Source organism: Felis catus, chromosome A3 (genome assembly GCF_018350175.1).
Source record: "Felis catus isolate Fca126 chromosome A3, F.catus_Fca126_mat1.0, whole genome shotgun sequence".
NCBI classification, from domain to species: domain Eukaryota; kingdom Metazoa; phylum Chordata; class Mammalia; order Carnivora; family Felidae; genus Felis; species Felis catus.
The window spans coordinates 113,186,035-113,213,291 of record NC_058370.1 but is presented as its reverse complement, the minus strand read 5'-3'; the positions used below and the strand labels follow the sequence as shown (position 1 = coordinate 113,213,291).

The window sequence follows — 27,257 nt, the reverse complement described above, 5'->3', positions numbered from 1 at the left end:
CTCACATCACAAGGTAGAGCCTAGGCTTCCACAACTAGGAAGCACCTTCATGGTTTTCTAGCCCAGCTCCTGTATTTACCTGTCAGGAAGCCGAGGCCCAAGGAGAAACTCTGAACGCTCTTCTTAGGGTCCCACAGCTAGGGCTGTGCGGGAACCTAACCCCGGGATCTTTTCCACTTTGCCATTCCCCTTCTCGAGGCCAAGGACCCCATGACTCCAACCTCTAACAATTGGCTTCCTGGGGCACCTGGTGGCTCAGTTGGTCCGGCCTTTAGTTTTGGCTCAGGTCGTGATCTCTGGGTTTATAGGATCGGGCCCCATGTGGGGCTCTGTATCAGGAGTGCAAAGCCTGCTTGGGATTCTCTCTCCCCCTCTCTCTCTACCCCTCCCCTGCTCACACTCTCTGTCTCTCTCTCAAAATAAATAAATAAACATTTTTTTTTTAACTGGCTTTCTTTTTGAAAAAAAATAATGCATGTGATTTTATTTAAAACAATGCATATTCTTCTCAGAAAATTGGCTTATACGAAAATATATCAAAAATGAAAATCCCCCACAGTGGCACCACCCAGGAATAATCTCTGTCACCGTGCTGGCCTTCAGATTCTTTGATGGGGACCTCCAGGCTCCACCTCCCTCCACAGAACTGTCCCCCATTTGATCCAGGGCCCCCAGGCTTGTCTGCACAGAGCGCCTTTCCCTTGGGCCAGTGGAGAGCACCTACATGCTAAAGCCATTCGTCTCGCTGCCCATTCCTTCTTGTGAAACAACTGACCGTGGTTTCCCGTCTTCCCTCCTCCTGCTTTCCTTCTGATGGATTTAGGACATTCCTTCCCCCATCCTCCTCCCTCTTGCTCTGGTCTTTTTCTTTCTCGTTTCCAGACTCTTTTTCCTCAGCCCATTCCTTAAATAATAATGTCCCGGGGAGTTGCATGTTTAGGCCTCTTTTTACTCTCTGTTCTTCTCTTGGGATATTTAATCGTCTTCTCTGAGTCAACTCTTACTTACGTGATACAGCCTGCCAAGTATCTTCTGCCTCCGCCTCTGTCCTCAGAGCCACACTCCTATTTCCAGCTGCCTATTATTGGCCCTTTCTCCCAGGGTGTCTTGTCAGTGTATCTGCCTGAAATTATCCCCAAACCAAATTCATTACCATCCCTTCTCCAACCTGTGTTCACTCATTAATTGCCAAACATCAGTCCTGGAAATCCTGACATCACACCTTAATTTTTCTCCCCATTCATCCAAGCCTCCAGAACATTCTGCCAATTCTGTCTCAACAGTGTCCTTCAGCTCTCCCTACTCCTGTGTTACCACTGCCCTGGGCCAATCCTTCACCAGCTCTTACCTGGATCATGGCGGTAGCTTCCTGACTTCCCTCCATCCCCTCCCACCGATTCCTCTTCCTCGCTGTTGCCACCATTGATGTTTTCAAAACATGAATCTGGTTTTATATTTATTTTTATTCAAGATTTTATTTAAATTCCGGTTCGTTAACATTCAGTGCAACACTAGTGTCAGGTGTAGGATGTAGTGATTGATCACCACCTACAACACCCAGTGCTCATCACAAGTTTTAGCTGCTTATTGCTGCCTACAGCGTGAAGTCCAAAGCCACTGGCAGGGCGGCAGGACCCTTATACTCTGCCTTACTCATCTTTGCGTCCCCTGTAACCTTGCTCACTGCCTCACCTATGGCAGACACTCACTACCTCTTGAATCAGACTGCGTCTCGACATTCAAGAGTGTATCCCCTCTGTATTTATGGTGTCATTCCCAGCTAGTTCTGTAGAATTAAGTACTGATTCGTTTTATCAGAGATAGATTGGAGGCCACACTTGAATGAGGAATGATCTATTTATACTTCCTTGTAGGGCGGATGGTTCCTTCATGTGTTTCGGTTAAATAACAAGTAGAACAGAAGAATGAAAGCGTTTCCCTGCTGTCAAGGGACACGTGTAAATCATCCTCCTGATTCTGACAATTGAACTCAAAGAGCATCCTTGTTCTCCTCCTAGAGAGGTCCGCTACAGGTTTTATGTACGTACATATTTTTTTAAAGGCAGGAAACCACATATAATATCATTGAACTGTTACATTTGGCGGAGTAGGGTTTTTTTTTTTTTTATGTGTTTAGTTAACCTGTAAAATAAATTAACATTGAGACAGTTTTTTAAAAATAATTTCTGATTAGAAAAAAAGGGCTTCGATAGGAAAAAAAAAATGAAAGACAGTGAGAGCATAGTATTTAAAATGCAAACATTGTAAAATGCCATAAAACTCCTGAGGTCTTACTGTGTATTTGTAATGGATCTATACTATAAATGTAGTAAGGCTAGGGAGAACATACTCAATTGTTGGGGGGGGGGGAGGGAGTTGAATCAGGTTTCTTCCCATGTTCAAAGAGCATAGAAGAATTTACTAATTACCAAACTGTGCTTTTACTTTTATGAAATTTTTTACTTGCTATATATAAGATGTAAAATAACATCTGAGTTTTTAAGTGAGGAGATGTCCGTGTTTGAATGAACTGATGGCAGTTGATCTAAGTGACAGACTCCAACTGGATATGAGCCATTGCATGTTCTTGAGACAGGAGATGCCCACACTGGTGCGGCAGCAGTCATTTGGGGCCCTGGCATTTGCTATAAATATGGCCCAACGAGGAGGGGTTGGTACATTTCCTTTAAACATTTCCTGATATTTTACCTGTCACCTCAGATGTGGCGTTACTGTCCCAGTCATCTTCACAGGCCCTCACAATGCACCTATGACAGCGTTTTGCCACGACGCTTGCTGCTGTGATATCCGGCCTCTTCTCTGTCTCCACGGGCGCCACCTGCTCACACGTCTCTGCGTGTCACACCCATTTTTCTTTCTCCACGGAACGTCCTTCTTCTTTCAGGAGCCTCCTCTTTCACCCCGGTCTTGTTCTGACATTCCCGGTGTCCAGTCCTGTCTCCATGAATCACAGGCTTTCTCTCCACCCCCGCCCCCCTCCCCCGCCCCCAGCCCCAGCCTGTTGTTATCTCAGGCTCGCTTCCCCTGTTCTCTTCTGTTCCTTTGCTGGAAAAAGAAACAAAAACAAAGAACCTTCATTCAACCTGGCTGGTATTTATTGCCTGCCTTTTAAGTTGAGGCCATGAGGTGAGTCTCAGAGAGTGGCATCGTCCTCTACCCAGTGCCTGAATCAGGAACACGGCTGTCGCTTGTTGCATGACAGCGCCTCCCGGGCTCTCTGTCACCTTCAGTGACTTCCTTCGCAGACCACCACTCCCCTTACCCCGCTCTGCCCAGACCTGAGTACAGTCGTCCTTTTTATTCCTCCTCACCCCTGTCCACCTTATCTCCTGTCCAGTTTCTCTAAAGTTATTTTTGAAGAAGTTAGTTCACATGTCAGCTCTCCAGGCAGCCTTCTGTGGTAGCCCTGCCCACTTTATCCCTGTGGAGTGTGGCTTAGGCGCCCTACACTTGCTCCCTTAGGGTTGTCATAGCCTGACTCCCCCATCTGCTTGACTTAAGGACAGGAACTGGGTGGAGGAGTCCTCTTCCAAGTGCTTTTTCTCTTATGCTTGGCTTTCTAATCTTTTGACTTGGTCCATATCTTTACCATCTGTTCCCATTCTCCCTTTTTCCTTGCATTCATTCCTGTTCAGCCCACTCCTATTGTCCGTGCTTGTTTTCTGAAACTCAACAATGGCTGTCTCCTGAATTCCACCTAAAAGACACACACTTTCGGGACATCTGGAGGGCTCAGTTGGTTAAGCGTCTGACTCTTGATTTCGGCTCAGGTGATGGTCTCATGGCTCGTGGGGTCAAGTCTCACATGGGGCTCTGTGCTGACAGTGCAGAGCCCGCTTGGGATTCTGTCTCTCTCTCCCTCTTTCACTTGTTCTCAAACTCGTTCTTGCATTCTCACTTTCTCTCAAAATAAATAAACTTGAAAAACACACACGCTTTTTATTTTTCAAGTCTTGGAGAAAACTAGGAAAAAAAGGAAATATATGAATTTTCAAGTTCTCTTTTATTCCTTCTTAGAATATTATGCTAAAAATTCTTTTCCCATAAAAAACAGGAGTTGGGGCTCCTAGGTGGCTCAGTGGGTTAAGCGTCTGATTTCAGCTCAGGTATCAGGCTCTGTACTCACAGCTCAGAGCCTGGAACCTGCTTCGAATTCTGGGTCTCCCTTGGTCTCCCTCTCTCTCTGCCCCTCCCTTGCTTGTGCTCTGTCTCTCTCCCTCTCAAAAATAAATAAACATTAAAAAAATAATGAAAAACAATAAAAAACATGAGTTGGTATAAAACATTAGTGCCTATGGTGATTTTAAAATAAAAAATGGAATAAAGCTTTGTGAATGATTGAGTTGAAAGTAATTTACTGAACATTACCAGGGTTAGAGTTATATAAATTGATGCCTTTTTAGGACTCTAGCAGGTGTTTTACTTGGAGGCATTGTTTGCTCATGGGTATTTGCTCATGGGTCTTTGGTCATTGTCGTAAACCTGACTGTCCCAGAAAGGTATGAAGAAGATTAGCTCATAAAAGCCTTCAGAATACTTTGCAAATGGAAATTGAAAGACAGGGGCCCATTTAGAATGCTCGTGTCTCCCTTAATTAGAAAAATGTTGCAGATTTCCTCAACCTGACAGCAAGGCTAAGATTAGACCGAAGGAAACCATCCTCTAAATGAACACCACATCTTCTTCTTTCTGAGGAACCAAGAGAGAAGATGTTTCTAGAAAGTGCTCTTCATAAGTGGCACCATATGACTCAATCCATGACTTTCTCTTCAGAGCCAGGGAACATGATTATACTCTATGTGACCTGGTGGCCAAACTCTATACCAGCAAGGATTATCTGCTGTCCCCTCCCCATTTGGCTCAAAGAAGTGAAAAAATAAATAAATAAAACAAATTCATGCTAGTTGAGATGCTAAGAAGCTGAGCCCCATAGAAGAGGTTTCGGGAAGGCAACAGGCATGAGACATTGGACCCAGCCTAAATCATCTCTTCTGGAAAGTAAGGATGCTTTGTAACCTGCACATACTGTTTCATGGAGTTGCTCTGTGGATCACAAGAAAGGGCCTCTGTAAAAAATGTTTCAGAAACATGTGTAAAAGTTCAAAAAACTCACTTCTTACCATCCTCCATACCCTAGGATTAGACTATGCAAATTGCTGTTTGTACATAGATGTGATGCCAACCTCTTAATAAAATTGAAAAATCAAATCCGAAGATACCGGAGGAGAGGTAGTATATTTCTTAGAAGTCTGTGGCATGAGGTATGTAGTATGGCTCATGTTACTCATAAACTCTTTAATAAAAATAAAATTTATTCTTTTTAATGCCTGGCACTTTACTATCCATTGATTAGATCTTTTAAAATTGCTTGGCAATTTAACCATTCTTCCTGTGGCAGCAAGTGACCTAAACTCATAGAGATTCTTTAAAGAAATCACATTGCATTGTGTTTACTGATGAGTTTTCCCCCCCAGTGGAAAAATGCTCTAGGAAGTTAATTATTTAAAGGTTAGAAAGATAGGGAAATTGCTGTTGTTTCACAAATGACCTTTGTGGACTGGTTTTTTTGAAAAGAATTTGCATCTCTTTCCAAACACAGATGAGGGCCTGACTAACCCCCAATTTCAGCTGTATAAACATTGAGCTTTCAAACTGCTGGGATAAAAAACAAAACTTGTAACAACCGATGTAAAACCTGAATAACAGGATGATATTACTGGTTGTCTCCCTTATGCAAAAACTTGTGAGTTTCCTTCCAAAAAAGAAAAAGAAAAAGATAATTTTATTTCTTAGTTTATGTGCTATGAATGTAACAAACATTGTAGAAAACAGGCCTAGGTGTGTATATATATATATATGTATATACACATATATATACATATATATATATACACGTGTATATATATATAAGTTTTTGTCTCCTACGTAAGCCTCTGGTGTCTGATTACTTAGGAATATAGCAGTTTTCATGATGCCCTACTGTATAGTATTCCATGTTGTAAGAAATGCCATGACATACTTACAACTTGGAACGCAAGAAGAAAACAATTATTCAGCCCTCTCTTTGCACAGACTGTAAACTTGATTGACAAGCTAATCACGTTGCTGATTTGATTTGTATTTCCAAATGCATACGTTAATAGCTGTACTTTTAGGTCAACTGAATAAAATGAGCAAAATCATGAGTAATGGGCTGCCAATTAATTTACAAGTGTTGGGGGAAAGTTATAAATTTTTCTGCAAGACTCATGGTGGATTTTAATAATAACTTCAAATGCCCTTTTCCCAAAGAATTCTGTTTATAAGAGCTTGGAGCCCCTCGTAAAGAGAAGGAAGCGGTGGTTGACTGCTCTCTGCGTGTGGGCACAACACATTTCTGTCTTTTGCACACTTGAAAGCTAGAAGAGATGAGGGCTGTGGCAAGTTTTATCTGATTTCACATCCAAGGAAATGGACTTAAAACCACTTCATAATCTGTTGTAGAAATCAGCATTTCCTCTTTTTCCTGGACCTGTATTCAAGGTTGGAATTTGCCATCAGCTATTGACACTGACTTAGAATCCAGCCTGAATTATGTCAAAGATAGAATGATCTAACAGCCACAATCAAGTGTGAAAGGGATCTTCTACATTCTCATTGATGTTCTGTGTTTTGAGAGTAATATGTACATCGGGGTTTTGTTTGCCATTTTGCTTGTTTTCCTTGCCCTAGGAGGAAAGAAAGGGTAGTCGCTTTTCTGATAGAATTTTGTGGAATTCTATTTTAGGAACACTTTTGCTAAGTGGCGTATTAATCTACTCCTTACAGTCAATCTGACCCTGCCAAAATAAATATATAGGGCACTATTGTGAAAATAACTCCTTAAACCTTCCTAATTAATTGTGCACCAACTGCAAAACAAAGGTAGGTGTTGACATTCAGGTCTTATCCTCACTGGCAAATGTTTTCCCTTTGTCCTTGTAGTTTCTTCATATCTAAGAAGCGTTCTAATGAAAATATTTCATTGAAATTAATCTAAGTAATTGTCATGGCAGTAGTCAGCTTTTTATTTGATATAGCATAAAATAAAAACTATTAATAAGTCCTAACTGGATCATACACAGTAACTGAACTCTGCAGCATATGGTGGAGAAGAGATTAGACCACTTTACAAGCCTACTCTCAAAATACTGACCTTTTTTTAAGTTTTATTTATTTATTTTGAGAGAGAAGGTGGGGGAGGAGCAGAGAGAGAGGTAGAGAGAGAGGTAGAGAGAGAGAATCCTGAGCAGACTCCGCACTGTCACCACAGAACCAGATGTGGGCTCAAACCTATGAACTGTGAGATCATGACCTGAGCCAAAATCAAGAGTCAGACTTAAGCAACGGAGCCACCCAGGCACCCCCAAATACAGTACTTCTAAAAGCTTTTAAAAGCACAGTCTTGTTCATAGGCTATAAATCTGATGGGATTAAATCATTTATAGTATTATCTGAAAGTAAGTGAATTTTGTTCTCATTGTTTGTATTCTCTCATATCACTTTGTCTTTTATCACAGAGGGTTAAACTGAGTCTGTTGGAAAATATATTCCTCTAGAACACACATGAGCCAGGACTAGAACCAAGCCTTGAAATTCTTCCCCAAGGCTTAGCTGGCACTCATTGTTTCATTCAAAGTCCTATATTTGCAGCATTTTAAGTAGACTTTCAGTAACAAAAGGTTATTTTATAGATTTGGGGTTATTGCAGTGTTTTCCTGGTTATTATACTCTGCCTTGTACTGTTCAGAAAAGATTGGGGCATTGTTGATTCAAATAACCACCTAAGAGTTAAATATTTTGTGTGGCCCCACATCTCTGGTCAAATGTTGGGGAAAATTTTCATTGATTTAAGTAGGTGTTATAGCTCACATAGAATGGGCCTATGTTTGGCAAGAAAGCAGATATGGAAACTCTTCTCACGGCCAAATTTATAGGAGTATAGCAATTGGTTTAACGTAAAAGAAAATGATTTTGACAGATTTACACTCTTGGGGTGTGTTAGAAATGTATCAAAATTCCGGATTCCAGTGCATTTTTATCTTGAAGTGGAAGGACCCGCACCTGAAGCAGAAGGCTGTTTTGTGTAAATGAAATGCTGCTGGCACCCTCCCTCACCCCCGTCTATCTCTTTATTATTGTGTTTTCCGCTCTGTTGTGATACCCATCTGGTGTGTCCTAGAGGGCCCCTTTTCACTCTCTCCACTCTCTTTAGACTTAGATGATGATCAACCCAAAGAAGAAAAGAAAGAATGCTACTATAATCTAAACGATGCCAGTCTCTGCGATAATGTGCTGGCCCCCAATGTCACCAAACAAGAGTGCTGCTGTACCTCCGGTGCCGGCTGGGGAGACAACTGTGAGATCTTCCCTTGCCCTGTTGTGGGGACTGGTAAGGACCAGCTGAGCAGTGTGTTCACACTTGGGTTGGGTCCCGCGGTGTCCAGGGCCTTGGAAGCTTCTCATTTTGGTTGCTGCATTGAAGCCTTGAAAGGATGACATTGACTGGTACCTGCCGTAGTGGCATTGAGATGAGATTACCGTACAGTACGTTTTCATTCAGAGCTGGAGCCATCCCCCTCATCCCACCTCAAAATGAATTCTTAAACTTAACATCAGTCCATTGCAGAATACACTATTACAGTAAGGTTCCATATGATATTTTGGCAGAAAGGCAATTCGGTTTTATTCCATTTTTAAGTTAAAACCCGTCTTTTTTGGCTAAAACTGATCCCGCATTATCCGTAGCTAGAGCTTGCATATTTAGGCTAAGATCTTGCCTGACTGGAATCTTATTCAACCTTTAAAATGCTAGAAACCACAGTAATGGAGAAATAAGTCATAACATCAGTCAAAACGTTGGTAAATGAGAAGTGCATGAACTAGGAGGGTTTTTTTTTTTTTAATTACAAGTAAAAAATTTTAAAGTCATTAGATTTATTTGCACCTAATCCATAATTTTGGAAATTATACTGAATTTATTTGTCCAGAATAGATGACAAGACTTGCCTTAAAGTTAATGGAGTCTGGGGGAAAAAAACCAAAAACTGAATTTCAAAATTTAAAACACACATTAATGGAGAACGTTTATTTTTTTCTCTTTTTAACTGTTTTTTTTTTTTTTTGGTCTCTCCTGAAATCAGCTGAATTCGCTGAAATGTGTCCTAGAGGGAAAGGCTTTGTCCCCACTGGAGAATCCTCTTATGATGCTGGTGATGAGAACTATAAAGGTCAGAATCAAACAGAAATGAATTTGTAACACGTATGCATATCAGCATTCCGGTGAAAGCATGGCTTGGGCTCCACAGAGTTATAGCTCTTCTCATCATAGAAACTGATTAGAAAGCCTTTAATTTTTCTGGGGGAAGGTGCCTGTCAACTCTGGGCAGCGTTTGGTCTTGGGAGTTAGAATACTTAAGACCACGCAGCCCTGGGATGTCATGTGACCCTCCTGAGTTTCCATCTCTTCATCTCGGAGATAGGAATGATGTCTCAAGGGTTATCGTGAGGATTAAATGAGATAATATACTAGAAATACTTAAAACTCTGTACCTAGGAGGTGCCTAATAAATTTTAATAAATTTATGCTTGTATTCCAGAGGTATATGATAAATAATACAAGCTAAGACCATATAATTTTGACCATCATTATATTGGTTTTTGTGGTCATCAACAAAGCTAAGATTCTTGACTTTTTTTTAGAACTCATCCTACTATTTGCTAAGATGCTTTGACTAATGGCTACAGATTCATCATAAGGAATGGAAAAGAAGAAAACTAAGTAAATGTGTTTTGTGTATTTAATGCTGGTAATCTATAATTCTGAAATAAATGCACAATCTTTTTATTTAGGTGAAATTTAAGCCACATCTATGAGTATTTCCTTGTTAACTACTCACTTTTGACATTTCCATGATAGAGATATTATGACCTCTTATATACACTATGGGTTTTTTTTCTTCCCTTTATAGTCTAATACTGAAAACTGCTAAATGGCTGGAAAACAGACTAAACATTTTTATTGTCCATCCGTTTTTGAGAACTACCGTTTTAATGATACTCAGTAGCTGGATAAGAAATTCCATATGTGCTTTTTAAATAAATCTATGATTCAGTCCAATTAAATAACAAGAAGCCTTGATTTGTAGTATGTGTTTAATAGTTTTCAAGTTCACAAATATCATACTTTGTTTTTGCAGGCATATAGTTAAATCTCACTTCATATTATGGAACAGAGCCCTGATTTTACCATAAAGTCGCCCTCTCTTTCATATAAAAATAAGTTCCTCCTCACCCTGTCTTAGCAGTGCTGTAAATGGTTGGAATATTAGTTGCAGATCCAAACAGCTATGTATTATGGACTTGACTTTGCCATTTTCCAGCTGTGTAACTTTGAGTGATTCATCCATGAAGCCTATGATTTTTTTTTTTATGACATGACATTTGCTCTAAAATGCTAGAACTGATGATAATAATAATAGCAATGAAAGCAAGGGATAAACACTTTTTGAGAGTCTGTGGAATCTTCTTCATGGATTTTCTCATTTAATTGCTTCATTCCTGTCAGGCAGATGTTCCTATTGTCCCCAACTTACCACAGTAAACTGAGGTTTGCAGATGGTGAGCACTTTACGTTCTGTGGAGAAATGGGCCTTCCAAGACCTTCAGAACTTGTGCTTCTATTAGCTGGTCATTATCACCGAGACAGACTCATCAAGTTCCATCAAACTCTTCGTGGGGATTTTTCTTCATCCCAGTTAGTTCATGAGCCAACATACACATTTAGAGAAAGGCACATTTCTTAAAAGGTATATTCTTGAGAAAATACTGTTGGCTGCATTGTGAAGTTCATAAACTATTTCATTGGATAGGAGGTAGTGACCCAGAAATTATATTTACAAAAAGACCTCCTTCAATAATGTTTTGGACATTGTTCCCCAAATGTCACAGATTCTGTTTCTACATCTGTGAGTTAGGCTTAACCTTAAGAATTTTCTCCTGTTGTATCTGAAGATTCTTTGGACTATGAATATTATAATATCTAAGTCAACTGAAACCCAGTATTCGTTAGACTGTTTTTAACTCAAAGACCAAAGCTCAGTCTTCTCTTTCACCATTTTGCCCCCCATAGATGCAGATGAATGCCTGCTCTTTGGGCAAGAAATCTGCAAAAATGGCTTCTGTCTGAACACTCAGCCTGGTTATGAATGCTACTGTAAGCAGGGGACATACTATGATCCCGTCAAATTGCAGTGCTTTGGTAAGTATTAGGAGGATACAGGGTGCTCTGAAAAGATACAGATGGAAAAAAATAAGTGATGCTGTGTAGTCAAAACAATTGCTTTGCATCTAAGTCACATGTTGAAAAGACCTGTAAATGGTTTATGGATCTTTTTTTTTGAGCAAGATTTAAGAAAATAAAAAAAACCTCCTTCCTACTTTTGGAACAGATTTCAAACAAAGAGTTAATATTCAATGTGGAATTATAATTCAGGTCACTGGTTTAACTGAAGTGTTCTTTCGGTCTGGGGAGCCTCCTGTTTCATCACTCATACCATGCAAGTGAAAGTCATTTTTAAATACTGACCCAGACTTTAAGGCTTAAGCAGAAAACCATATACACTAGGCAGAAAAACATAGCAAAAGGAAATAGTTTTAAAACTATCATAAAGAGGCATTTTATCTTAAATTTCTAAGCATATCCTGTCCGTAAATGTTTTCTTTCTTTCTTTAATGTCAGCAGCAGCAGGGAAACATTATTGTTCCAGTCAATACAACTTAATATTTTTATAGTCAAAGCTGTTCTCTTTTGGATGATGATGTGTAGTTAATTAAAATGTGGCAGCCTCTGTAATCTAGACTCAATTTAGCAGTGTATAAAGTTTGGTGAGTGTAAGAGGTACAACTGATTGTTGATTTTCTTTAATTTTTTTTCTTTTAAGATATGGATGAATGTCAGGACCCCAACAGTTGTATTGATGGCCAATGTGTTAATACAGAAGGCTCTTATAACTGCTTCTGTACCCATCCAATGGTCCTGGATGCTTCAGAAAAAAGATGCATACGACCAACTGAATCACATGGTATGTTTGGATGTGAGATGCAAGTCTCTGTCCAAATAAATGTCAAGGTTTTCCTTTTGACTGAACTGTGAGCTACTGGGAAATAGAAAAATTGACTCCTTGGGTATTTTGGAGTAATTAAAATGAGATGCTAAAAATAATAAGAGAGAAGGGGTGCCTGGGTGGCTTAGTCAGTTAAGCATCTGACTTCAGCTCAGGTCATAATCTCACAGTTGGTGAGTTCAAGCCCCTCATGGAGCTCTGCACTGACTGAGCAGAGCCTGCTTTGGATCCTCTGTCTCCCTCTTTCTCTGCCCCTCCCCTTCTCTCTCTCTCTGGCTCTCTCTTAAAAATAGATGAACAGTTTTTAAAAATGAGAGAGAATAAGAAGAAAAATAATAAGATGCATGACAGTATGTAGGAGATTCAGTACCCTACACATATTTAATCGACAAGAGAATATAGATCGGCTGAGCCGATGGCAGAGCTCTTCTGTGCCTGTTCGTCACATTTCACCCTCAAAAGCAACTGAGGAAGATGTGAGTTCAGGAAAAGATAATCAGGTTTGCTTGACTGGACTGAAGGACACAGAAGAGGCTGGGCCCAACACTCCATGGAATCCAACAAGGTGGTGGGGACCCCTGGCATCCATTGATTGGAATCCCTCTCTGTCCCCAGTGAGATGATGCACTACTCCTAATTGGCTTAATTGATCTATCCATCATCCCTGTCAGTAACCACTTTGGATGAAGTCAATTGAAGGGCAGAAAGTTTAGAATTGAGTACTGTAGCATCAAGTGTCACCAGGGCTTTGGTGAATGAATTGAGTGAGAAAGCAAGAATCTGCAAAGTGTTACATAGAAAGAAATGGTAGGAATTGACAGAAGGGTCAAGGTAAAAAAGGAAAGATTGGGAAATCAGAGATCAGTGTTTTAGGATTATGGACTATAGAAGGAAGAGCGTGCAGTGCTTTCTACAACGATGGGAAGCTGCAGACGGAGGGATTTAATTGGAACATGACGGGCAGGTTGAATTTCAGCTGATGGAATGACACCCTGTTAGAGATGACAGAGGTTTGATCCATGGAAAGACCAGGCTGGCTTCAGACTTTTACTTGGAAGTCAGTCTGAGAAATAGAGATGGAAACTTTGAGACTCGCTGGCTTCCACCGCTGTGTTTATGAAGTAGGAATAACAGTGCAATTGTCATGGAACCATGTTTTCCCTTTCAGAACAAATAGAAGAAACTGATGTCTACCAAGATCTGTGCTGGGAACATCTGAGTGATGAGTATGTGTGTAGCCGGCCTCTTGTTGGCAAGCAGACAACTTACACTGAATGCTGCTGTTTGTATGGAGAGGCCTGGGGTATGCAGTGTGCCCTCTGCCCCATGAAGGATTCAGGTGAGCCCACACCCAGTTCCTTCTGCCGGAGGCCTTTGGGAACAGGTTCACCTCCCTCCTTTGGATCCTGACTGTTCTTTCACTTCTGTATCTTCATCTTCACTCCTGATTCCTTACTTTCATCAGAGGTGGGGATAGGGGTGTGTGTGTGTGTGTAAGAGCACGGTTGCATAAACATATGGCTCCTGGTTTACCTCCAGTCTAGACTCTGCCATTAATTTTTGAAACCTTCGTTCCCTTCCCCAAAGAATGATAAATGACCCAAAGAAACATAATGCAACTTAGCAATTGGTGACATAGATCTTTAGAATTTCTATTTCCCGATACTTCCTTTTTCTCGACAGTCTTTCTCATTTCTAACAGTTTCTACTTAGAGCAAAAAGTATTAGAGGCTATAGAAAGTCTGTCCTGGTTTTAATGATAGCCTCTTTGTGAGAGAGACCAAAAAGGAGTTAGAACAATAGAGGAAGAGAGTAGAAAGGAATTGAAATGTATGCAAACAAATGTCCTTTCATTTCAAGTTTAGTTCCGAGGATAAACCTTTGCTCAAATGGAAAATGCAGCAGGCTAGGCTCCTGGTTTATCCCTTCTCCTTGTGTTGCGGGAAGACTGAAAGGTGCTGAGTCTGGGCTATTTGGTGACTCCTGGCCTGTGCACGGACTGCTTACTTCTTACCTCTGCCGCCACTTAACTGCTCTTGAAAGGAAAGCCCTTGAAAGTGTTGGGTATATCAATTTGTCTTTAGCTCTGAAATCGAGTTGTTAAAGCTAGAAAGACACCGTGTGGGCATAAAGTGAGGGAGTTTATAATGAACAAATTCTCAGAATGGGCACGAGTAGAAAAAATCCTTGAAAAGAGGAAATGCATTGACTTTTAGTTCACGAGAATGCAACTTTTGAGCTGTTTTATAGCCTTTCAGATTGGCGATAACTTAAAACCAATGTAGCATAAAAAAGAAAATGATTTGAATATGCCTTAAAAGAGAAAAGACTTGCACAGGATAAAGAGCAAACACATAAAGAAATAGATGGTGATGTGGATAGAATAGTAGCCTGGTAGTGGAAAGAGGATGGGTTCTGGGGCCAGACAGGGTGGATCTGGAATCAAGAACTGCCCAATAACTTCACCCAGCACAGCTCATTTGTACAACAGAGGTGTTTATGTCTATTCTGTTGGGTTGTTGAGGAAGGGGAGGATGTAGGTAGAACAGGGACACAGGGAGTGAATGCTAATGATTATTAGCATTACTATGGCCTCTGTCCCCAGAGGCAGATGCCACAAGGAGAGGAAAGCAAAATCCATAGGAAGGGAGTACACAGGGCCTTGAGACATGTTCTCACAGTGCTCTTATATATGTCAGATCTATTGTAATTAGCCAGTGGTTTTTATGGTTGATTTTTTTTTCCAAAAATAGACCCCTTCTAAAGAATTAATCAAAGGGGTTCTGTCCCTCTCCACCTACCCCATCACAATTGAACTCTGCTCCTCCTTAGAGATGTTCATTCTTAACAGTTAGGCTTTTTTTTTTTTTAATCATGCAAACCTGTTTCCTGCACATTAATTGTTGTTATATAGCTATATTTATATTATCGTCATATATTTACATTAAAGAGCTTATTTAAAACTGAACTCCGTATTGTCGATAAGACACGTTTCATTTTTTGTTTCACTCTTCGGCATCTCTGAAATGGGAGGTATCTTATAATTGATGGCATTGAACAATGGCCACAAGCTATTTTTTTACATTTTAATAATGTCTGTTATATCAGAATGTATTTTACAATATGGTATCTTGGAATAGAGGAAAGATGATAAATTTTTAAGTGGTTGCACAGACTGTTTTATGGATACACCTACTTTTATTTAGTCGCCAGCAGCACTGGACTTTGGGGTTGTTTGTCCCTCCCACTGCTTGCTTCTATCTTGACTTTCCTTCTACGAACAATGCTGCAAGTGAACTTCCATGTATGTATCTTATATACACCTGTGGGAGTGCCTTAGTACAAGAATTCCTACAAATGAAAATGCTGGGTTGGCAGGTATGTGCACTTTAAACTTACTATATTACTCTGAAAATATTGTGCAAATTTGCACTCCCAGTGGCAGCATTTGAAATGCCTCCTTCCTCAGACCCTTCTACCATTGGATATTCTCAATCTTTAAAATTGTTTTTATCAGATGGGTGAGAAGCATATTTACATGCACCTCCCTTATTCCTAGGGAATTTGAGTATCTTTTCTTTGTTTATAGGTGATGTGTATTTCTTGGTCAGTGAATTGTTTATCATCTCCTTCGCCCATTTTTTGTTGGACTTGGTGTCTTATTAATTTTTAGGAGCTTTGTATATATTCTGTTCACATCCCCAACATTTGGGTTATGGTGTATGCTTTTTGTTACAGAAACTCCTTTATAAAGGTTCTGCACATATTTTCATTTTATTCTGTCCCTGTTCTAATAGTATGATTTTAAGTATTTACTGCATATAAGTCTGACAGGCCAATGGCTTTGAAAGTCAAGTTTAATTGACATAGTTTTTGGAAAAATAGTCAAGTATGTTGCTGTTAGAAATGAATTTTAGAATATTGTATCAATTTTCTTTAGCTGAGACTTCATAACATTTTAAAATATAAATTTGAACAAACATGAACAAATACATACTGTATAATATTTTTAGTAGAGCATGCAGTATCAGGAAAAATATGGTAACCATTGCCAAACTAAAAAAATAATTAGCATTGCTAATTATGGTAGCACTATAAAATTACAATAGTTAGCATTGCAACAATCTTTTAGTTAACATATGCACAGTACTTAGGATAAAATCTCCAAAAAGAATCTCTAGCATATAGTCAACCAAATCTTCAAAACCAGTGGTTTTCCGTCTTTTGTTTTTTAAACAATGGTAGTTTGTCACCTGAATTGTTATTTTAACCTCTAATATAGAAATTCGTTAATCTCAAAGTTGCTGGGGGAACTGGTTGGGAGAATAACTACTTAGTCTCTGCAGGTATCTCTCAGGGACCTCAGGGTTCCAGGGGACACATATTGAAAACTACTGTTCTAAATGTTTTAGTCGGAGGATAGGAATAAGTTAGGCAGCTCAGAAGGAGTGTTTCTGTTATATCCCTAAAATTATGGGCCTAGAACTATACTGAGTTCAGAATAAATCCACAGAGAAGGTCCACAGCAAAGGTTTTCCAGAGGTCCTCTGACCAGCTGCCATTGCCTTGATCAGCACCTGACATTCTAGTTCTACCCACACCAAACCATCTTCCATGGAGCATTTCTGCTGGAGTACAGTCACTAAGGGGAGCCAGAGCAGAGAGGTCAGCGCGTAGGCTCTGGAGGCAGGTTGCCTGAGTTTGAATACTGGTTTGGCAACTTCCTATCTAGGCAACCTTGTTACATTGTCTCCTGGTGCCTCTGTTTCCTCATGTGAAAGTAATTTCACCTGCCTTAAAGGGCTGTTTTAAGACTTGAATAAGTTAATACATGAACACCTAGAGTAGTGTTTGACACATTTGGAAGATAGCAACAGCTATTGCTACTTACTGCTAAGTGACCCAGATCAAATGCATTTTCAAATGTAGCTGAAATCCAAGGATCTTATAAAGCATACAACTATCTAATAGCATCTGAGCATGAATTAAGGATAGACAAAAGCAGAAGTAATTGTTCTCATATAAGCCTTGGTTTTCTAGACAACTGCTTTGTAAATATCAATGGGCATGTCAGTTCTCTGTACTCCCCAGATCTTATGAAAAAACAGATTCTGGTTTCTAAGTGCAGAAGGTGGGGCAGGATTCTGCATTCCTAGCAAGGAATGCTACTGGTCCTCAGCAAGGATGCTGCATTCCTAGCAAGGATGCTACTGGTCCTCAGACCACACCAGCAAGGTTCTAAAGACACCTAAGAGCATACACCTTGATTTTGTTAAACTCACTTTAATACTGTTAGAAACTTTTCAAAGAGGAAACAAAGAATGTGTGAATTTTAAAACATGTTTACTCATAATTTCTGTCCTTGAACCTTTTAAATATGCCATTCATGGATATCTTGATAGTTGAAAAGGACCACATTGTCTATTGGTTAATATAAGCCCTGGATGAATCCCAGCCTGTCGGGCACTGAACCTTCCAGTTTCCCTAGTTGCTCAGCGATGCTTTGGGGAACAATTAGTTACTGATGGAAACAGTGCTGGAGGAATTTGAGGAATAAATCGTAGCACTTGTCATCAGCTTTGAGCATTAAAGTGCAGTGTAAAGTAAAGCTTTGGCTCTGGAACAGGCTTTCACACTTCTGGTGCAATAGGTCATGGGCACTAATTCTTGCTAAGGCAGCAACTACATCTGAGAATACTGGTAGTTGGAGAAGGTAGGAGTGGCTTGTTCAGTCGTGTTCTCCAAAGTTAGATGGCATCTTGTGGATTGATACCACATGCAGGGGATGGAAGTGGAGGGGACAGATTATATCAGGACAACTTGACACGAGGAGACCTGCATAGTTGTGCAATCCAGTACATTTCTGGGGCTGCTTTGGATCCCATGTTAATCCTCTGCTAAAGTCATGGAGGCCAGACACCAGGCATTCGTAGAGGTTCCAGATGATTGAGGGAGGCCCTGCAACATGACATTGGACAATTTGTTGAAGCCATTGTGCACCGATAGCTTCCCCGTCCTCATCCTCTGGAGGCCTCGGCTCCCATATTCCTGTTCCGGCCTCCTCCTCTCCTTCTCATTCCTGTGCTCTTGGCTGCTTCCAGCTTTTCAAAGGTTTGAGAGAGGGGGGCTGCACTGCTTTGGGAGGACCCTAGAATTTGAGCTCTTTATCATGTTATATCATTCCAGACTCTGGGAGAAAAAGGTGTTTGGAAAACCAAGTCAGGCAAGACAAGTCATTTTATCTGTGTCATAAACAAGACTTAGAGAAACTACAGCTTTAGAGCGAGATGGTAAGATCAGCAAAATGAGAGTTGGTGTCTCATCAGCTGTCCATCACAGTCTAGCACACTGGCGGGCATACTGACAGTATGTATTTGAAGAATTAAGGGAGTAAAGTAGGGCTCCCAGTGTCTGTGGCTATCTTGTTCAAATAATTAGACTTCTGTTAAGTAAATTATTGAAATAATTAGACCTACTGTAAGTAAATTGAACATAAAGCCTTAAAGTCTTGATCTAAAACTTTGAAGTTAAGAGGAAATTCGATAGGACCCTTAGTGTGTTGGGAGAGTGCCACCTATTGGTGGTATGATGTACTGCACCACAGGTGTTGGACCCTCTACAGTTACTCTTAATGAAAGTCAGGTGTACAAAGGTGAGAGTAGTTAAAACTCGAAGGAAACTAGTGCCACAAAAGAAATTGGCTCATGTTAAAAAAAAATTGTAAAACACTAATATTGATCAAAATTCAGAGGAATGGTCCTCTCAGTTTTGCTGAGAGAACAGTTGGAAGATACAAATACATAGAAACAGTTGATGCAGAAATTCTGATTCTGGGGATACGGATTATGCTTGTACTTGAGTGCCAAGGGGAAACTGTAAGCATTACAGCTGAAGAAAAAATGAAATCAATTCTGTCATTAGAGAATTTGTTAACTGTTACATGCAAGATGCAATTAGGAAAAAGAACCATGTTTGAAATGCAATCTTAAATTATTTATAGTTTGCCTGTTTTCAGCTTTAGTTAAATTACTTACATATTCCTTCCTTCATTCCATTATTTACTTCACACCTGCTATGCACTGTCCAACAAATTTTGGAACAGATGTACAGGTTGTATTTACATGAAATATAAATTTTGATTCTGCAAAACTAACATAGTATACAGTTATGTTACTAAATTAGAATTGTTTTTTTCCCTAATTGTTGCATCTAAAACATGCACATGATGCCCTTGATTCCCTTATTTAATAAATGCACTATTTGTTGCAACAGCAAATGTTTTGATACTTCGCAATAGCTTATCTACCCCCAATATTTTCATATGGTTTTGCAAAAGTGACAGACTTTGGAATCTGTGTTCGGACAGTTGAGCTAGTGATTTCTTCCATATCCATGCACAGCTCTTACATGTTCCCAAATATCTCCATATAAGAAGTTTCATAATACCCTTGGAGGTGTGAAGGAAGACGGGGATTTGAGTCATGGACTGAACTTGAAAAAATATTGTAACTGGGCAGTGGTTGCAAAAGGCCTTTCAGCAGTCATGGTTTAAAGGCTTTTCCAAGAAATATGTTTCCAAAGAATGTTAATAATAACTTTGGAACATCCTACATGTGAGGCACAGTGAGTGGTCACTGCCTTTGGTTGAGGCAGTCCAGGGATCTTGTTCTGTTTCTGGCACTGCTTCTGTCGATTGCACTGGACAAGTTACTTCAGTTTCCTTTATCCAAAGTTGAGAACTCTTGTGAGGTTAGGGTAATTAATACTCTCTGAGTACAAAAGCATTTATCATTTTGATCATAGATCCTGAATATTATGATTAAAGGAAGTGTAGCTGTTAATAAATTATAGTGGAGCATTAAAATCACACTGGAAAGATATAAAAGGCCTCCTAGATTGTCTGGCTACCATGCCTGCACACGTAATGTATACCGTGTGTATGTAGAGTGGTAAGTGGTCCAGTGCTTTGGGACGTAATTCTTCGTATCCATGGAACTAAATCGAATTGGATACTGTACGGAATGGCAAGTAAGCCATTTATGTGGTTTCTTATCAAAAGGATTGGTTTACTTAGAAAGCTTCCTCTTACTCCCTCCAAAAAGGAGTGAAAATACTTTTGTTACTATAAAAGGACAACTGGAAAATAAAATTTAGTAGTGAATTATGCACATGCAGCTTTGTGATTTAGTCCTTACGTTCGTCTCCTCGCTTGTAAGATGGCAGTTAGCAACAACAGGTCATTTGAGGGTTAAATGTGATAAATGCGTGTGAGATGCTTGGATTACGGTACATGCTTTGTAGGTGTTAGCAAATCAAATCCTGTTCCAGGAAATGAGTTAAGCTAATGATTATTCCATGGTAGAAGTCTTTTTTGAAAGGAGGCATGAGTTAAAGACAATGAAGAATTGGAAGAGTGTTTAGGGACTAACGCAGAGTCAGACAGCTCTGCAGGACCCCGAGTGAAGCTGCCTCTTCTGTGCCCCTCCAGACTCCAGAGCCATGAGTGTCCGCTAAGGGGAGCTTTATGGCTGGAAAGGACCATTTAATGTTGCCTTTAAATGAACATTCGGTGTATTCAATTTATCAATTTTTTAAATAGAAAAAGCAAAATAATATATTTTATGTTTATAAAGAGTATAATTTATGAATTTTCAAAGAGAGATTTTCCTAAGAATTTAAGTCCAACTTACACATTTTGTCATTCTACTTATAAGTCCAATATTTTTTATATAAAATAAGATTGATTTTTATTTTGTGATGAATGTTTAAATATAGCAAGGAACAGATAAAATTTTCCTTGAGAGTGACTTCTGTATCAAAACTGTATTAATTAAATCTCTGAACACTTTGGTCTCCATTTATAAATTTTATGGGGCATCTGGGTGGCTCAGTCGTTAAGCATATGACTTTGGCACAGGTCGTGATCTCACAATTTGTGACTTCAGTCCCCACATCAGGTGAGCTGGAGTCCTACTTTCTCTCTCTCTCTCTCTCTCTCTCTCCCCCCCTTTCTCTCTCTCCCCCTTTCTCTCTCTCCCTCTCTCTCCCCCCCCGTCTCTCCCCCTCTCCCCCTCTCTCTCTCTCTCCCTCCCTCTTCTCTCTCTCCCCCCCTTCTCTCTCTCTCTGCCCCTTGTGGGATTCTCTCTCTCTCCTCTCTCTGTATTTCGCTGTCTCTCTCTGCTACTTGCTCACTTGTGCCCTTTCTCGCTCTCAAAAAAAATATTAATTTTATGCATTTATTTTCTCTCCAGCACTCTATATACTCGAAAGGGCAGCCCACAGTCCTAATAAGTATTTTCTTCTTCTTTTTTTAAAGTTTATTTATTTATTTTGAGAGAGAGAGGGCATGCATGCACATGCCTGTGTCAGGGGAAGGAGAGAATCCCAAGCAGGCACCATACTCAATGCAGAGCCCAACACGGGGCTCGATCTCACAAACCATGAGATCACAACCTGAGCTGAAATCAAAGAGTTGGTCACTTAACTGACTGAGCCATCCAGGCGCCTCAGCATTTTCTTCTTAAGCGCTTAAGCAGCTCTTCTAAATCTTAATAAATCAGACTTAAGATGCAGCAAATTGAATTTTTAATAAATTCAAATACTGTTTACCAAACTGATCAAGTCCTTTTAATACTCATTCAACACAAATCCTAATCGAAAGTCTGCTTTATTTCAAAGTAAAATCCCAAGGTCTGTCTGTCCAATTCCCTGTGATATGGTTCTTACAAACATAAACATATGAAATAACAAAAACCTCATTCTAAAACCTTCATAGTAAAGTTACTATTCTAGACTTAATATACATCATTAATAGCAGTGTTTCCATCTCAGGCCAGCTGAGGTCACTGGGTGGAAAAATTTCACGACTGTGATGGTGAGTTATTGGAGAATGAAGACCAGCGATGTGTGTGCTCAAGTGTGAGTCTGAACATCCGTGCATGAGATGATGGGCACGTCCCATCACTCCCATGTCAGCAGGGGACCACAAGTGTTTCTCATGTTATTACTTTTATTTGAAAAATTTTTTTAAATGTCTGTTTATTTTTGAGAGACAGAGTGCAAGTGGCGGGGGGGGGGGGTGGGCAGAAAGAGAGGGAGACACAGAATTTGAACCAGGCTCCAGACTCTAAGCTGTCAGCACAGAGCCCACCATGGGGCTCGAACCCATGAACTGTGAGATCATGATCTGAGCCGAAGTTGGATGCTTAACCGACTGAGCCGCCCAGGTCACCCTCGTGTTATTACTTTTATAATCAGTATCTTCCATTATAGGGACTCAAGGGAGATAAAATTAATATATAAAAGCTTTTCTGGGACTCCTGGGTGGCTCAGTCGGTTGAGCGTCCAACATTGGCTCAGGTCATGATCTCGCGGTTTGTGAGTTCGAGCCCCACATCGGGCTTTGTGCTGACAGCTCGGAACCTGGATCCTGCTTCAGATTCTGTGTCTCCCTCTCTGTCTGCCCCTTTCCCACTCCAGCTCGTGTCTCTCTCTCTCTCTCTCTCTCTCTCTTTCTCTCTCTCTCTCTCAAAAATAAAGAAACATTTAAAAAAATGTTAAAGCTTTTCTCCAAGTACACATGACTCCCCTTAAGAATCAGATACCGTCTCCCCAAAGGGATGTGCTCACCCCATCAGGATTCCCTACCACCCTGATGGCTTGAACCAATGATAAACTTCCCTTGTGCCTGTAAGGCAGGCTGGAATGTTAGGGTTCTTTAGAAAAACTGACCCAATGAAAGAGAGAGCGATTTATTGACTGATTCATTCATTATAAGGAATTGGTTCACATAATTATGGCGCCTGATAAATTCAAAATGTGCAGGGTGGGCTGATGACATGCAAGGTTTGCGGGGAGCCAAGGCTCCAGGTCAGAGGCCTTTAGGCAGGAAGAGCTGATGTTGCAGAAGCCGGAAGACAGTGGACAGTGGGATGGAGAATTTTCTCTCACTCAGAGGAAAGTCGTGCTCTGTTCTCTTCAGTGATCCAGTGAATCAGTAATTCAGGAGTGAGTGAGGCCCACATTATGGAGGGCAATTTGCTTTAACTCAGGTTCACCAATTTAAATGTTAACCCTCATCCAGAACACCCTCATAGAAACACTCAGGGTTTGACCAACTATATCAGGGCACCCCATGGCCTAGCCAGGTTGGCGCATGAAATTATCTATCACAAGTGAGATTGTGGAAAAGTTAAATATTTGCAGTTTGTGGGCCATCTGCACTGTAAGGAAGGACATTGGTTTTCATTTCTTCTCCTCCCCTGGCACATGCTAGAGAAGGGCAGGGAGGAGGTAGGATATTTAACACTTAGCCAGGGCCCCCAGCTGGACAGGGCTATGACAGCAGGTCAGGGCCTCTTTAACCAAGCTGTGCAGAAGATACAGGACTTGAGAGAGGGAATAAGCAGGCAGGGATGAGTGACAGAGAAGCCTGCTACAAATAGCAATGCATTAGAGGAAGAATACTAGAAATGAAGCTTTCTAGAATGTACTTTTTAATTAAAAAAAATTTTTTTAACGTTTTTATTTATTTTTGAGAGAGACAGAGACAGAGCATGAGTGGGTGAGGGGCAGAGAGAGAGGGAGACACAGAATCTGAAACAAGCTCCAGGTTCTGAGCGGTCAGCACAGAGCCCGACGCGGGGCTCATACTCACAGACCGTGAGATCGTGACTGAACCAAAGCTGGACGCTTAACTGAGCCACCCAGGCGCCCCCTTGGAATGTGAGTTTTTAAAACAACCTTGTCAGGGCTCCTGGATGGCTCAGTGGGTTAAGTGTCCGCCTCTTGATTTCTGCTCAGGTCATGATCTCACGGCTCGTGAGACTGAGATTCTTTCAAGCTTGAGATTCTCTTTCTCCCTCTCTCTCAAACCCTCCCCTGCTCATACTCTCTCTCTCTCTCTCTCTCTCTCTCTCTCTCTCTCTCTCTCTCTCTCTCTCTCTCTCTCTCTCAAAGTAAAAAGATAAACTTTCAAAACAGCAACTTTGCCTTTGGCAGGTGCATTAGGCAACACGCGAGCCCCAGGTAAGTCAGGCACCTTCAGGTTAGGATCATATTTTGTAGTCGCTGATTTCAAACATTTTACAAAAGAAACCTGGTTTGCTTTCAGAGTAAGGACAGTTAAAAGGAGGGGGAAAACCCATCCCCAGGATAGGGGAGAACTCTATTTCCTGCTACATTGCCAGAGACAGCACTCTGGAGGCATGTCCTGGAACAAGCTGCAGTTCCCAAACCCACTTCCCTGGGGTCACAGCCAGTGAGGGTTTGGAACACCAGCTGCAGAGACATTGCTGTACTGCAAACCAGAGTATTAACTACACCGAGAACTGGTGGAAGCCATGGTCTCCAGGGCTCCAGAACAATTAGACAACAGTTAAACGCGAGCACGGTTTGAGGATGAGATTGCCAGTTGGTGTCCTGAGCACTTCTGAAACTTTAGTTTGTGAATGGCTTGGACTTCAGGGAGTCACTTGTACTCAGTGCTTATTTCTCCTAAAAGCTGTACTGTATTGAGGTGCTAAGAAAGGATTTGGCCACATTCTTTTTTTTTTTTTTATGTTTTATTTTTGAGAGACAGATTACAAGCAGGAGAGGGGCAGAGAGAGAAAGAGAGGGATCCATAGAATCGGAAGCAGGCTCCAGGCTCTGAGCTGTCAGCACAGAGCCTGACGCGGGACTCGAACACACAGACCGTGAGATCATGACCTGAGCTGAAGTCAGACACTTATCCAACTGAGCCACCCAGGCGCCCCAAGGATTTGGCCACATTCTTACATAACCTATGCTGAATGGAGAGTAAATTTCATTATGACTAAAGTTGCACTGATGTCCTCTTAGACGCTTTCTCATTTAGAACCTAAGTAGAGAAATTAAAACGTATGTGTAAAATGAACAATCTGATGACAAAGAACACTTTTATTTTTAATTAACAAGCGATCTAATTCATCTCAAAAATAAGATTGTTTTAGCAGTTTTGCACATTCTCCCTTGAAATCAGAGCTTATGCATAGACGTTCACTTTCTAGAAGCACCTTTCCAGTGGTTTTACTAGGTGATTTGCTCTTTAGTGGGCATTTTACTTTCACATATTGTACATCAACTTTGCTGCTGTTAGGATTTTTTTTTTTTCCCTCTTCGGTGACGAGAACAATTGAAACGCACTCTAAGAAGAATGAACTGTGGTGAGTGGGACTGTGAGAAAATCACTGCCCGTAATTGTTTAAAGTCCCGTTTTATGTTTGAGGTTATGAATTCAAATAATACTGTGCTTATTCTGACCTTTTCTTAATTAAGCTTATGAGACAGCTGTGGCTAGAACAGAGCTGCTGGCTCCCCGTGCCTTTTAAATGCTGACCTCATGGCCAGAGCAGGCAAGCTTGGCAAAATTTAGAGGAAGCTTATCTACTCTCCCTTCATGCAGCACACAGATTGTGCCTCTGATGAATGGGAGAAAAGCATCTAGAAAGCGCTTAGAAAGCTACCACGTTCTTGTCTTTGTGTTGACACAAATCAGCAGGGAGCAGAAGCTGGGGATGCCATTGTTTTTGCTCCCTATCCATAGCCAGTATCCTAAGAAAGATTCACTCGCTGGGGGGGGGATTAGGACACAGCATGCCTTCTTCATGCTTCCTTCTGAGATTCAAGTCTCCATGGCAAGCAGAGCTATTGTGAACAGTTGTGCTGGTTGTACACTGCTCCACCCTAGAAGATACCATTTACATGGTAATCTGAGCACCTACAAAGTATAGCTGAAGAAATCACTTCCCGGAGGATGTGGTACCAAGACTATATCTGATTCTGAATAGATCCAGAGGGGAAAGTAAAAAAAAGTCATTTCAGATTAAGATAAATAGCATTGTATGGGAAAACCATAAAACTGAATTAGGGATCTTAAAATAGTTCAGTGTTCCTTTGTAGTGTCTTATTTCCTATAATTGAGTGGAATAATAATATTGACTGTGTTTAGTGTTAGTTTAGTATTCTACTTATTACCTAGAACCTGGTCTTCAAGTAATAATGGATTCAGCTGTATGTTTATCTCATAACCTTGAGATCTATACTTCAGAATATTAATCAAGAGTTTTGAACAAATGTTAATATAGCTTTCTTCGCTTCTAAACTTAAATAAACAAGGTCAAAATAATATACACTAAAACCCAATTATATTTACCCTTACATTTTAATAATTTGTTTTAGTAAATGTTACGGTTTGAGAGTCAATCCTGGCTTGCCTTTAGAACTTCTCTAGACCTCCATTTCTTCAGCAGAAAAGTGAATGAGAGACTGACCTCACGGATATAAGACAGACTGCTTACAATGTGTTAAATTCCATGATTGTCCATCATTCTGAAACCACCCAGGTGAGCTCAGTAGCGGCACCTAGTGGTGATTACCTCCTACTCCCAACCACAAAGTTCCATGACAAATTGTCTTCTCTAGATCCTTCAGCCTAATAGTAAAACTTGTCTTCAGAATCATAAAATATGTAAGCTAGAAACGATCTCAGAGATCAACTACTCTAGTTTCCTCATTCTATCAGTTAAAAATAGAAAGGTTAGATGAACTCTAGACTTAACATAGAAACATTTTTTCTCCTGTATTATTTTTGTTTCACTTTTTTTGAAGTGACATTTAAATAACATAAAATTAAGCATTTTCAAGTGAACACTTCAGTGGCCTCAGTACATCCACCATGTTGTACAATCTCCCCCTTAGGGATGTACTTAGTTCCTGTTTTAAAATAATTCTTACTTGGTTAATGCAAAAATAAAGACAGAAACCAGTGTATTCCTGATATATAATAGTAACCTGCTTTTTCTAATTGTTGACTTCTCAGATCATCACTTCAGGGTGATATTTAGAGAACAGGAAAGAAGAAAATAAATTTATATATCTGCCCTTGCAGTTAGAAAATGATAATGTAGAACGGTTTAGAAAAACTAACATGCTGAACTTTCCTCTTGTTTGCCTGTTTATTGTATTGTTCACTCGTCTCTCTTATCAAACACTAGAGGTTACCTCATTCCCAATTTCCCCAGAGATTGCCTGAATGTAAGACTTAACGATGTATTTCCAAAGCCCTGGGTATTT

General features: G+C 40.4%; 1 protein-coding gene across 9 annotated transcripts in view; it reads left to right on the top strand.

Moving 5' to 3' along the window:
- The window catches only part of LTBP1 (latent transforming growth factor beta binding protein 1), a 402,670-nt gene that overhangs the window by 362,944 nt on the left and 12,469 nt on the right, over positions 1-27,257 (top strand). For all 9 annotated transcript variants that reach the window (XM_023251973.2, XM_023251970.2, XM_023251968.2 and 6 more), the window contains 5 exons: positions 8,255-8,431; positions 9,183-9,269; positions 11,171-11,299; positions 11,982-12,122; positions 13,333-13,503. In XM_023251973.2, coding sequence (XP_023107741.2) covers positions 8,255-8,431; positions 9,183-9,269; positions 11,171-11,299; positions 11,982-12,122; positions 13,333-13,503 — 705 coding nt within the window. The remainder of the gene's footprint in view (positions 1-8,254; positions 8,432-9,182; positions 9,270-11,170; positions 11,300-11,981; positions 12,123-13,332; positions 13,504-27,257) is intronic.